General features: G+C 37.8%; 1 protein-coding gene across 3 annotated transcripts in view; it reads right to left on the bottom strand.

The window, feature by feature from the left end:
• Positions 1-14064, bottom strand: part of LOC131062792 (hexokinase-1) — a 72151-nt gene extending 58087 nt beyond the window's left edge. The window contains exons 1-2 of one of the 3 annotated variants that reach the window (XM_057996534.2): positions 13443-14064; positions 12620-12942 (exon numbers count right to left, since the gene is read on the bottom strand). In XM_057996534.2, coding sequence (XP_057852517.2) covers positions 12620-12891 — 272 coding nt within the window. In that variant the 5' untranslated portion in view covers positions 12892-12942; positions 13443-14064. Of the gene's footprint in view, positions 1-12619; positions 12943-13287; positions 13312-13442 lie in introns of those variants that run through there. The other 2 variants (XM_057996525.2, XM_057996543.2) reach the window with 2 other exon arrangements.
• Positions 14065-14806: the final 742 nt, after the last annotated feature.

Raw genomic sequence — 14806 nt, 5'->3', positions numbered from 1 at the left:
CGGACCGACGATGGACTGGTCCAAGCGGGGCCAGTAGCTCAGCGGTAGAGCACTCCAGCAGCATATGGAAGGTCCTAGGTTCGAGTCCTAGCTGGTCCATGTCTCAACAATATCCATCTGTCATGGATGTTGACCTTCAATTTGTTTTCACCTCTCATGCAGAGCCCTGCTCTATATAAGCACAAGCTTGTTCATATCTTGTGACAGCAACAAACAGCAGGGATATTGATTTACTCTATTATTCAATCTGTTGGCTATTTTCTTTGTGCCCCTTAGTAACTTTGCATAGATCTGCTTGTGGAAGGTTTGTTAGTTTAATGTTTATTGGACTTGTTGAATACTTCACCATTCTTACAAGATATCTAAGCCAAATGCAATCAAACCCCTTCTTGTTGTGAGCTTCCCAATGTTGATTTTGTTCTTCACAAAAGCTATTTGGAGGAGGTTTGGTTGTAAATCTCAAACTACATTCACTGGAGTGCTAAAGGCCAACAATGGATATCTTGAGTCATATCAAAAACCACGACCGTTTCATGAGTAGTTGAGAAACTAAGATCTGCCTTTTGTTTTGTCTGATTTTGACACTCGAAAATCAATTTATTTCAATTTCTAATTACATATGTTTCTAGTGCTTTTTGCAAACAGCTCACAGTTTTCAAAGAACTTTGGTGCAAAACCAAGTGCCACATTGCATCTAGAGGGGTCAGAAACCCATAGATCAACTATCAAAACATTGAAGTAACAAAGGAAAATTTGTTTAACCCAAGTTGAACAAATTGAGCATTGTAAAACACTGTAAAAAATATATTTTTTAAATTCTTGAACACAATGTCTCTTCTTTATCATATCAAAAAATATTAAAAGGCTACCTGTATAGCATGGCCAAGGCTGACAACTTCAGTTTTTTTTTTTCTTTTAATTTACAATGCACATAGGGCAGTAGACAACCCTCATACCCCACTACAAGGCATCAAGGCCTTCAACCTTGTACACGGCCTTTACATGGCAAGGTATATAGACCCTTGTTAAGGGGAGCCAACCCCCCAACCCCACCTTCATAAGTTGGTGTGGTGGGGGAGCCTTGACACCCTACAAACTTTTAACAATTTTTTTATTCAATGGCCACTTTACTTTGCCACACAACAAGTGGTGGTCCACCCAGCTCCGCTTGGTTTTAGCCAGTCAACCACAAACCCACCACTCAAGCTGCCAGATTTAGTAATTTGTCCACCACCTGCTAGGCATTGAGGCAACACCAAGGGCAAAGAGCCACCCTCCATCTACACTTTTGATTGGGAAAATCAACTTTAATGAAGCTTTTCTCCCTCATTTTGCTATTTTTTCAAGTAGTTTATTTTGAAATGGGGTCGAATTGTGTACCCCACAATCATGCTTGTTTTTGAGAAAGTCAATTTTCTTAAGAATTTGTTGTACCGTTCTCATTTTGGGAACATCAAAGGACCATAACCTACATGTAAGGAGTCCTTTTTGGGTCCTTTTTTTATTGAAGTGCATATTTTCTATGCACTTTGCATTGGTTCCTTCCATTTCTTCTTGTTTTTTAGTAAAAAAAATTAATTCAACATTTGATCTTTTTTTAAATATTGTAAGAACCTATTGAAAAAACTATCAAAGTTATACTCACACTATGTCTTAACATTTTGGGGATTCTACACATCTTATTGTGCCACTATTGTACTCACTTTATAAAGTCTAATGACGATGTTGATATGTGTTTTATGCACATACAAACACAAAATAAAATACCAAGGTATCTTATCCTCTCTTGAACAAAGTCTCTCAAATGCTATGCTTTGCAATCAAATGAGACAACTCCAAGGTTACGAAATGTCAGGTCTTGACTCATGGATAAGCTCAATGGTTGATGTGATAATGCTGGAATCACAAGGGGACTTACGTTGTACATGAATGATTGAATACTTGGACGTTGCTGGAACATGGGACTAACTCATCTAACAAAGAAAGATCAAACGGAAAAGGGTTTATAGGGTCTAATCTAATCCTAGGAATGTAGGATGTAGTGAATGACTTGGTGAGATTCAACTAGACTTTGCTTTGACATCATTGAACAACTCCACAAAGCTAGTGCAATCTTCTAAGGTAAGTTTATAGATGTTCAAATTATTACCATCAACATCAATACCATCAAGGCAATGCATACCAATGGATGGGCAATAATTGAAGTTAAGTTCGATTCAAATTCCAGTTGACCGCATAAGGCAAACTTACAATCAGCAAGCAGCTAGTGGTATGGATTAAAATAAATTTCACCACTAATCATCCACGAAATCTTCCATTCATCTAATCAACATAAAAGCAAATGAGAATTGGAAACCATGCAATTTGTTAAACAACACATTTCACCATATCTTCAATGAAAAGAGTATATTCATTTACAAGCCTTAGCAAAAATTTATTTTTCTCCTACTCTACTCTACTCTAACTTCTAATGATCTAACTACTATCTTCTACTCTTCTACTACTAACTATTCTATTCTTAACCTTTACAAATGAGAGCATTGAGCCTTATATAGATAGCTCATTACAATGAATGGCTCAGATTGATTCAAGATCAATGGCCAAGATTGAAAGATAAAAACCCTAATTAGGATTTGTTACAACCACCATTACATCGACCAATGAAAAATATGAGGGTAAGTGTTGATGTGTTTTTTATGCACATGCGAACACAGAATAAAATACCGAAGTATCTTATCCTCTCTTGAACAAAGTTCCCGACTGCTGAAGATCTCGCTGAAGGATCAGTCGGAGTAACTCCAAGGTTCTGTTATGTAGGATCTCTACGTGTGGATAAGCTCTCTGTGGTATGATGTGATTTTGCTGGAATCACAAGGGGACTTACACTTGACGACCCAAACGTCTGATTTGCTTTGAATATTACTGGAACACGGGATTTCACTAGCCTAGATTTTTTTTTAAAAAGGAAAAAAGGATGAGGGCGAGGGAAGGATCTAATTCTGATACTAGGAATGTAGGAGCAATGAATGACCTTTGATGAAATTCTAACTAAATCTTGTTTTAGGACCATCTCCACAAGGTTAGTGCGATCTTTGGAGGAAAACTTTATAATGTTCAGATCATCGCTACAGGCATAGACACCATCAGGCTGATGCATATCAGTGAAGAAGCGACAATTGAAGTTAAGCTTAAGCTGAATGATTCCAGTTGACTACACAAGGCAAGTCTGCAATCAACAAACTGCTAATAGTATGGATATACAAATTTCACCATCAATCAAACACATTTCTTCCACTCATCTAATAACATGAAATCAAATCTGAGAAGTATAAAGACCATGCAAATTGTTGAATCGACCCATAGATTTCACCATTTCTTCAATGAAGTTTTACAAGTCTTTTACAACAACATCTTGGCAACAATCTTTGCCTTCTCTTGCTATTCTACTCTAATTGCTATTCTATCAACTGACTATTCACTATTTCTAACTATTGACTAACTATTGTCTATTAGCTAACCATTGACTAACTATTAGCCTTTACAAATGAGGAGCCAGGGCTTATATAGCGCCCTCAATACAATTCAATGGCTTGGATCAATTTGAGATCAATGGCCGAGATTTTACAATGAAAACCCTAATTAGGGTTGTTACAACAAACTCAATTCTGGCCAATGAAATAATTGCATTATTTGGACACATGTCTTCTCTAGAATATTCGACCAATGGAGAACCGGGGTAGGTACATCGAAGTTTGTGCCATCTCCCATGAGTCAGGTACATTGAATCTGGACACGCTGAGGTGGACCAATCCGACTGGAGGAGTGATGACTGGGATGCCACCTTGTCTGACACTTGTAACTTGGTAGATATTCAATTTGATGTTGATGAGAAGCTAGCTTTAATTAACTCTTCTGAAACTGTCTGCTTCTTCAATGAACCCTTGCTTTAACTTCCTTTGTCTTCGATGTGCAGGATGGATGGTGTACCTTTCCTTCGAATGCTGGACTGGAAGGGGTCGTCCCTGATGATGCTGGACTCAAGAAGGTCGTCCTTGTTGATGCTAGACTAGAGAAGGCCGTCCTTGTTGATGCTGGACTGGAGAAGGTCGTCCTTGTTCTGGCCTGGTCTTCTTTCATCTGCCAAAACAAACCAAAAGATGATTAAGGACACATGATAAATTCATTTCAACATAGCATTTTCAACTTAAATCATCAACGAAAAGATATTAACATGAAACTTGCCCAAGATTTTCTCTAGGAACAGACCCTATAAGAATTTCGCCCTGGACCCTTTGGAAGGGCTAGGAGCGAAATTCCAACTTTAGCTCAAAATTCACATTTTTGAAGGTCAAACATCTTTCCAAGGTATTCCAAATAGTTTTTCTCACCCTAGTCCAGGCCTGACTTAGCACAAAATTTGGAGAAAAGGATGGTTTTAGTGTTTTTCGCTTTACACCCTTTGGAAGGGTCAAGAGCGAATTTCTTGTTTGTAGCTCATTTTTTCATCATTTCAACTTCAATCCACCTCACAAGGCAAGGAAACACTTTTCTTCTCTCATCAAACCCAAGTTTATCTTGATTTTGCAAGGCAAAATAGGTGATTGAAGGATTTTCACTCTGGACCCTTTGGAAGGGTCAGGAGCGAAATTCTCATTTTGGCTTTATTCCTTCAAACTTGATAATTATTGACCATTCAAGGACATGCCTAAGGACTTCTTTAATCATGATCCACACTAGATTTGGCATGAAACTAAGGGAAAAGATAGGTTTTACACAATTTCACCCTGGACCCTTTGGAAGGGTCAGGAGCTATTTTCCTTTTCTAGCCCAAAATCATCATTTTTTCAATCCCAATCTTCTTTGCAAGGTGAAATTTCATCTCTTTTCGCCTTAGGAACAAAGTTTTAAGCTCAAGCAAGGTTAAAAATATATATTTGTAAGGAATTTCCCTCTGGACCCTTTGGAAGGGTCAGGAGTGAAATTCCTTACAAATATATATTTTTAACCTTGCTTGAGCTTAAAACTTTGTTCCTAAGGCGAAAAGAGGTGAAATTGGGTCAGGAGTGAAATTTCCTTCCTTGGCCAAAACACTCATTCCTTGACTCCTTCAAACGTCCTTAAGGGTTTCAATATGCCCATTCTCCCTTTCAACATGCCTTGGACATCAAAACCTGGCCAAATAAGGAAAGAAATGAGGTCTAAGAGGATTTTCGCTCTGGACCCTTTGGAAGGGTCAGGAGCGAAAATCTCATTCTTGACTTGATCCTTCATCTTTTCAACTCCAATCTTCTCTGGAAGGTAACAAAACATCATTCTTCACCCAGGAGACAAGGTTTGTGGTCTAAGCAAGGTCAAAAAATAGGCTTGCAAGGAATTTCGCTCTGGACCCTTTGGAAGGGTCAGGAGCGAAATTCACCTTCTTGGCTAGAATCCTTCATTTTTTCAAAGCTTTCAAACATTTCCAACGTCCAAACATGTCTACTCTTCCCTTCAAAATGCCTTGCAAATCAAAATTTGGTCAAATAAGGCAAGAAATGAGTCTTAGGTTGATTTTCGCTCTGGACCCTTTGGAAGGGTCAGGAGCGAAAATCTTGATTTAGGCTTTAATTGCTCATTTTTCAAACTTCAATCTTCTCCTGGAGGCAAATATAGATTGTTTTCCACTTGAGGAACCAGGTTTTAAGCCCATTCAAGGTAGCAAATGAGGATTATAGTGAATTTCGCTCTGGACCCTTTGGAAGGGTCAGGAGCGAAGTCGGGAGCGAAATTCCTAATCTTGGCCAAAATCCTTCACATTTCTACGTTCCATCACCTCAAAAGGCAGAGACATGTTATTTCCTTCCCAAATTCGCCCATGGAACAAGGTTGGTATCCAACACAAGGGAGCAAATGAGGCTTATGAAGAATTTCGCTCTGGACCCTTTGGAAGGGTCAGGAGCGAAATTCCTATTTTTGGACAAGATCCTCACTTTTCAAAACACTTCTCAAGGCAAGAACACATCAAGACTCACACACAATGCCTAATAAACCGACGCCCATCCAAAACAAGGAAGGAAAATGAGGGTTATAAGGATTTTCGCTCTGGACCCTTTGGAAGGGTCAGGAGCAAAATTCCTCTCCCAGGCTAGAATCCATCATCCCAAGGTCTAAAATCTCCTCTCCAAGGCAAAGTTGCATCAAACCTTCTCAATTATGCCTCAAAAGTCTACAAACTTGGTCAAGCTAAGGAGAAAAATAGAGGAAATATGAATTTCGCTCTGGACCCTTTGGAAGGGTCAGGAGCGAAATTCACCTTAGGCCATGATCCTGACTTCATTTTTTCGCATTTCTTCATTCAAACAAGTGCTTTTGCCTTCATTCAAGCCTAGGAATGCATTAGTTCTAGGTTTTGGTCAAAGTAGAATGTCTTATGGAGAATTTCGCTCAGGACCCTTTGGAAGGGTCAGGAGCGAAATTTGACATTTTAGACTCTCCGTCAAAATCATTTTATGGAATATAACATTTTAAGTTATATTCCATATATGCTTCCAGGATGTTTGAGAGTGGTTTCGGACCTCCATGAGTTATACTGCAAAATCTAGTTTCTGGAGGATTCTTCAGTTTTCCAGACTTAGTCAAATTTCAGGATCGGGACATTCCAGACAGCCAAATTTCAGGATCAAGACATTCCAGACTTAGCCAAATTTCAGGGCATTTGAAGATCAGGATGACATTCCAGACTTCATCACTTACCAACTCGACCTAGCTCGGACCTTCAAGAATGATACCCACTCACAAAGCAAGACACAATTAGCAACAAGAGCAAAACCAGGCCCTAAGGAAGACTCTCAAAGAAACCCTAATTCTGGGGCCCTGTGGACTCACCGTGGCTCAAGCAAAGCCTGCAATCCAACGATCTCCTCGACAACACTCATCCTACAAAGGCTAACATACAAAACCCTAAAAGACCCAGAAAACAAACCCTAGAAAGCAAAAAGCAGGGGTCCCCAGTTGCAATGGGGCGATGTGTGAATACGTCACAACAGTAAGATAAATAATATTTGATGTAGGGCCACATGTCACTTATTCCCTCCTTGAATGAATGTTAACTTGGTACCCTTTGATTGAACGAACGGTGACCGGAATGCCACCTCAGCTTGCCTTGTAGACTTAATCAATTTGCCTTATAGATTTGAAAAATTTCACTCTCATGTTTGGAAATTTTTCCCAACTTCAAACTCTTGAAATATTTCCTTGACGCTCTTTGATATTGAAATTCCTTGATGTAATTCCTGATTTCTTGAAGTGAAATCCCATGCCTTGAACTTGCTTTCCTTCATTTGTTCACCATCAAGGTGAAGTCTTCTTCATGTTTGAGATAGTCCTCATCTTCGCCTTCCGGAATCTCTATCCCAAAATCCTCATCCAATCTTTGAAGTGTTGATCTTCCTTATCCACATTGTTTGAGTTTCCCTGCAATATGCATCCTCTTCAAGCCTTGATCATCATGCTTCCCTTCCTCGTAACAGTCTTGCAAAACAACCAAGTATCGAATCAAACACCCATGTAATAAACTTTATTTCAACCTTGGTAAAAAATCCATCCGCATATGGACGGATCAGTCTTCAAAACATCCACATTATCCTTGTCCCTTCCTTCACTCAGTGGAAATTTGATGCCCATCTGGACAACTTTGTTATTTGTATTGATTCATCCCTTCCTTTGTAATTCCGCCCTCAAGTGGAAATCTGATCCTCATTCGGACTCACTGTCCTTGAAAATTTTGTCCGATTAGGTCATCATTTGATGGAGTGGAAATCCGGACACCATCAACACACTTCACTGTTCCTCACTTTGTCCAAACAATTTTCCAGAATTAATTAACGTTCTCCTTTCAAATAGTTTAAAGACCTGTAAGCTCGTGAAAATCAAAAATTCAACATTAGGTAACACAAATTCTAGAAAATACAAGAGATTTAATCCAAATCTGGAAAATTTGTTCTCTAGAAAACGTAATTTTCAGACTTAGGATAAGTCTGATTTCAATAAATAAGTCTGAAGACAGACACCCCTGTAAACTCAGAAAATGAAATGTTTGATGCAATCTCAGGTCTGATTTCTAAGTATAAAATATGAAGACACCCCTGGAAATGGTTTGATTCAGGTGCTGGAAAGTTGTCTCAGATTTGATTTTCTGAGTACCAAGTCTGAAGACACCCTGTTATACTCAGAAAATGACTGATTTGAAACTCAAAAAAGTATACCTAGGTCTGAAAATGTCACTTGGAAGTTGGAATACACTCAGAAAGTGACTGATTTTTTATATCGAAGTTGTAATAAAGTCTGATTTACTGAGGACTGAGTCTGAATACGCCCTCCAATGTCTGAAAATACTCAGAAAATAGTGCATTGAAGTCTGATTTTCTGATGTTAAAGTCTGAATACACCCTCTGAAAGTCTGAAAATAGCCTCCAAAAGTCTGAAGACACGCTGGAAATGAAGGAAATAGGGGGCTGGAAGTTGTCACAGCCATGTCATGCACTTGCACTTGATTTGTTTCACCTTTCCAAAGTCAAAAATGGGCATGCTTGGGTACAACTATGTGGCTAAAAATGAAAAATCAGTCTGAAGACAACCCAAAAAAATGGAGTTTCAGACTGTAACAGCTATGGTGCCCACACAAAATACCCCCAAACTCTCCAAAAACGTTTTCCAAATAAAATCGCCCTAGCTGGAAATGTATATGTTCAGTCAATAACCAACAATGGTGGCCAAAAATGGTGATCAAACTCCCAACCAATGGTGGCCAGCAAATACTTAGATAGAATTATCATAATTTCCAACCATGGCGCCAAGCAAGGTGACCAAGAAGTGCCCCAAAAGTCTGAAGTTCCCAGCCAAATGCAAAATCGTGGCTTTCCAATAATGGCACCACACTCCAAAATTGTCCAATGTGGGGCTCAATCACCCACCCAACTTGCTGCAACCTTTCCTCCAATGGTGGCATCTAGGCATAATTGGGCAAAATCGCCCCTTTAATCTGCAACTCCCCCTCTCAACAATGGCGTCAAGTTGACACTTACACAAATTCACCCAGCTGTAGCCTCCAACTTGCCTGCAATCTCTCACTTGACTGTCACAATCAGCACTTATATTATTTTTTAATTCTGGCTGGGGCAACTTATACTGTTTTTTCCCTTGATATTTCACCACACAAGCAATGTGGGATAAAACTTTGCCTTTATAGCAGCAAACTTTGTCATAACTCATCACAAATGGCACTTGGGGAAAACTGATCCCCATCTGGACACTTAGAATTCACAATTTCATTCACTTTGTCCAAAAAAATCCATCTTGGGGAAAAACGTGGGTTATCTGGATACCCAATTCTTTCATTTTAGTCCATAAACCTCATTTTGGGGAAAATCGATCCCCATCCGGATAATCATCTGCATTCATTTCCTTTAATTTGTTCATAAACTGGCTTTGGCAAAAAACGAACCCCATCAAGATAAGGAATTTTGTCCACATTAAAGTTCATACTTCATTCTTGGGGAAATTCAACCTTCATCAGGAAAAATTCCAACACGGGGGCAAATTTTGGGCATCCTGGAGGAAAACCGTGGTCCATCAGGACAATTACCAGGATACTATAGGAAAAACGCCCCCATCGGGAAAGATAGTGGGGAAAATCACGGGTCATTAGAAATTTGTCCAAAAAGCTTAGGGAAAAACGCCCTCCATCAGAATAACTGACTTCTAGACCTAAATTTAAGGTTTTCCATAGGGAATTTGATGATTTTTGCACCACTAAGCATCCAGACAGTCAAATTTCATCATTATACATCGGGACTTAGTCAAATTTATCTAAATTTGAGCAAGAAAATTAGGGATTTCATTGGGACTAAGTGCCGGTTTTCCATAGGGAATTTGATGATTTTTGCACCACTAAGCATCTAGACAGTCAAATTTCATCATTATACATCGGGACTTGGTCAAATTTATCTAAATTTGAGCAAGAAAATTAGGGATTTCATTGGGACTAAGTGCAAATTTATTTGATTTACCTACTACGAGTGAAAAAAATGACTCCTAAAGGACCTTTTAATGCTTAGGTACAATAATAACCCTAATTTACAACATTTAGACATATTTATGCATATTCAAAACCTATTGCAAACCCCAGACTTAGACAAAATTTAGGATCACTCTAACAATTTGACATGACACCCTCTCATAAGCAAAGGCTAAAACTAGGCAAAACATCTACCCTAAAAAACGAAAAGTGGGGGTCCTAATTTGCAATGGGGCGATGTGTGAAAAAATCACAACAGACGGCTTTGTTGTGTTTCAATGACTGCTTTGTTGTGTGTGTGCCTTCTTTTCACGATCACAAACCCATCTACCTTCATGCAAGTGTGCCATGTTGTTGCACACCCTTTTCTAGATGTAAGCACTTCATATCATACATTTTGATGTTGCTTCTTCACCCTCTTGCACTACTTTGTCATGACACACAGCTTTTAGAGGAGCTGCCATTCTCCCTCATTAGCAAATGGGGGGACATTTTATTGTTTGTACTTGTGTTAATGTTTCCTTGGTTTTGTTTTGGAGTGAACTATGTACCTAGTCCATGTTCCTATTTACTAGGCAAACACAATGGCTAGTTAGCCAAGTATTCTAGTGAGATGAACACATACCATAGACACACTTGCATACCTGTTTATAGAAGCCACCTTCTACCTTTTACAATTGATTAGTGTTTATAAGATTATTAATAATTATCTGCATCTTCAACTACCAAATTGGTGCCTTGTTGCAATGTATTACTGTGAATTCACCATATGTGTAATGTTTGAGCAATGCCATTTTGATCAATCATGCATATCTATAGCCTGTTTATCCTCACTCCATTCAATTCCAAAAGTATAGCAATTGTTTTTTGGCAATTGTCTACAGCTTCTTTATGCTTCTTTCAATGGAGTTCTTCGCATTCATGTTTATGTTCCTAATCTTTGAAGGACAAATATTTCTTCTTTTGGGGAGGCTCTTTAGTCCTCATGTTCGATCTTTTAGGGTGAGTTTTTCCTACAAGTTTTCTCCTTTTCTTTGCTTAGAAAGATTTTTCTCTAAATGGGTTACCTGATCAGACCTAATCCCTTGGGATCCATCCTTATATCTCTCCCTAAGTTTCACATATGGAGGGGTGTTTGTGCATTTTATTTTCCTTGCATTTAGTTTATTATTCTATTGCATTGCATGCACCTCAATAGAATAAACTCACTTTGGTAATTGTGTCAATCAGTCATGTGCCCTTAATTTACACACCTGATTGACACTTGCTAGTCTAGGCTAAGTTATGCTCCTATCATGCTAGTTCAGCTAGTTGTCTCCACCTATTGTGCATCTCTAGTTTTAGTTAGATCCATTATCATGGATGTCCATCTTTAGTTAGTTTTCACCTTTCATGCATTGCCTTGCTCCATATAAGCTCAAGCTTACTTCCAGTTTGTAACAACTAACAACAACAGTCACCGATATTGAATTATTCTATTATTCATTTTGTTGGCTATTTGTTTTTGTGCCTCTTATTAGCTTTGCATTAATCTACTTGTGAAAGGTTTGTTAGTTTGATGGTTACTGGATCTATGAAATATTTCATCTAGGTATATAAGAATAAAGATCAATAATCATTGGTTTGTTTACTTAAAACTCAATTTAATGATATACCAATCTAACTTTATAAATAATAATATCGGCATTCATGCATTAACAAGTGAGAGAACGCCAAATTACAGGATAGAAATTTAGCAAGACCTTCCCTACAGACCAAAGACAGCCTTCTACCCGCAAACACAACACTCATAAAAAATAGGATGGATAACAATGATCTAGGTTACCAGAAGCAGAAAACAGAAAAAAAAATGGAAACGGTGACAAGTAGGAGGTATTTTTTCAGTGCATCAAATTACGATGTTTAATCAAGATTCAACTTAAGTAGTGGGATGTTGACCTCCCAGGAAGTCCTAATGCTTCACTCCATTGAGAAACACCTAGATGCAAATGCTTCACTCCAGTGAGAAACACCTAGATGCACTGAGTGCTATGTGGACCACTTTGCTCATGAGGGGTTCATGTGAAAAATTGTTCATGAAATATAGGTCAATGAGTTTAACACAAAAACTTTACAACTTTGCAGCTGAATCTTGGTAAAGCATAGTTTCTTTTAATACATAATGTTTAGAATTATTTTTCAATTTATTGATATTTTTTTTTTCTGATTTTACTAACGATTTGCCCAAAGCCACAAATGGCCCGAGAAACGCATGTATCCCAATAAACACACTGCAGCGTCTGACAGCTAATTCAGCCCACAATCTCACCATCACTATTTTTGTTTTTAAAATACTCCAATTTGTTACTGTGAAAACACAATTTTATGATCAATTGTAATAATTCAATTCCATGATCCAGTGCAAAAAAAATTATGATATACTGCAAAAACTCTGTTGCATGATCTACTATGTATCTTGGTGAAACCATTAATTAAATTTCTGACGCATGTTAGACAAAATTGAGAATAAGAATTAAACATGCATGCTAGACAAAAATGAGAAAAAGAATTTAAAATTATAAATACCCTGTAGGCAGATTTTTCACAAAGCTCGGTAGCATCTGTAGCTTACTTCCATCCTCCTTCTCAAGGCCCGCGCACATCTCAGCAGTCATGGCATCCGCCACATCTTTCAACAGATCCAATGGTGTAACAGAGGCCTTCTGAAAATCCTCGAGAATAGCCACAGCCTGACTACATCTATTCTTATTGCGAATTCTCTGCCTTGCAACGAGAACAGCCACGGCACATACAGCAGCAGATAGTGCTATTGTTGCTCCCACTGCAGCCTTACCCATGTCTTCCCCACACGAAGAATCCCGCTAAACCTCCACAATCCTTCACTCCCACTAAAATAAATTAGAATCCTTCTTCATATAAAAACAGAACCAGTATCTAAAGCATTCTTCATGCACATGATATAACAGAACCTCTCCTTACACTAAAATAAACCCAATTCCTTTTCTGCTCTAAACGCATGAAAGAACACTCCTCCCACTACAATAACTAGAAACTACTCTCCATAAATATGAAAAATACTCATTCCACTTCAATAATTATAAATCCATAAAAAATTGACTCCGTCAACAAAAGCTAAAACAAATCCAAAACCATCTCCTCTTCCTTACTAATAAATATAAATCACCAAAAAAAAAACACTACGTTCTAAGCTGTAAGCATTTTTTTTAAAATACCTTCCAAAACAATAAATTCAATTCAAATGAAAACAAACCCTGATCATTTCAAAATAAATATTTTCACATCAATAAAATCCTAAATCTGCCCTTTTCAAAAAGCAGATAAATTCCGACTGAAAAAATGAGACATCTGGCAGATCTTCTACAATTACCAAAATGGTTGGGAAGCACGCGTCGGGACTCTGTGTGCATATGTATCAAGCCTCGTGTTATCGATCTCGGGTAAATGTAAGAATCAGATATCCCCGATTGATATTCCTCTGCAAGTACTTTTATTTTAAATGACTAGATTCCTCCTTACACATAATAACATGTGGCCACCAGATCTGAGCTATAATTGAGGACTCAATGGCACGAATTGCGAAGCTCCGCCACAATATGACAAAATGCACTATGTGGGATTCGACGCTGGAACCTCTTTAAAATTACATGGATTCTAAATAAAAACTGAGAAGTTGAACAAAGGTTGAAACTTTATTTCAACAATTGAGCAAAGATTTGGACTTTTTATTTTTTATTTTGCTAGACGAGATTTCTGGGCGGTGGAATTTGAAGAAAAGAAGAGTGATAACATCGAATGTTTTGATTGATCTGCACAGGCTAAGACGAATCCCTGTTGGAGAAATTTTTATTACTTTATGCAGATTTGGATTTGTGAGCTTTGGAAGGGCAGCTAAATTTAGCGGAAGCTGAGCTATGTGACAGATTTTGGCGGAGAATGATGTGGAATGCAGATAAGTTAGGACAAACTCGCCACATTTCGGGCGTTTGGTGAGGCGAGGCAAACAGATCAGATGCGATTTAGGTGCTGGAAGTCGTTGGCAAACCGCACACCAATCACATGTTAAATCGAGCATAATTTATTTTTTTTCATATTGTAACAAGCTTTTATTATAAAAGTTTATTTGCTTCTCTATGCACTGTCTATTTGTATTTAATTAGAGTTGTTAAAGGCATCTTGCTTGAAGTGCCTCCTTCAAATTGTGTATTTTCTCCTTCAAATTGTTTTTTGGTTTTGTATATTTTTTTTCTTTAATTAATAAGGGAAGTGGATATCGATACGGAGTTGGTTTGGGCCAATTTGCTCCCCATTAGAACTTGAAATCAGAAAAACAATTAATTGAATTATTCTCTAAAGATGGAACTCAAATACACTCTTTTCTTGAATAAATCTTTTCTTAAATAAATCAAAGAGTTATCTATTTTTATCACAAGGGCATGGAATTAATTTAATATTATTTCCAATGCAACTTGAACTTCTTATTTAAATGCATTTCAATTAAACTATAATTGGAATCTATTCAGTTAATCCTAAATTGAGCTTTTTCGTCATCTCTCTTGTAATTCTCTATAAATTTAGCCTTCAGCTCTCATTCAATTCACCCTAGAGATATTTCAAAATCACCCCAGAGATTTTTGTGAACACGCTTGGAGATTTATTATTATTACGTTGATTTTTGCTCTGGAGTCATTGAATACATTGTGTTTTTTTAGATTATTTGCATCCATATTTTAT

The sequence above is a fragment of the Cryptomeria japonica genome, chromosome 5, assembly GCF_030272615.1.
Source record: "Cryptomeria japonica chromosome 5, Sugi_1.0, whole genome shotgun sequence".
In the NCBI taxonomy this organism is placed as follows: domain Eukaryota; kingdom Viridiplantae; phylum Streptophyta; class Pinopsida; order Cupressales; family Cupressaceae; genus Cryptomeria; species Cryptomeria japonica.
Note: the sequence above shows the minus strand (reverse complement) of the source record. Positions and strands in the feature narration are given on the sequence as shown.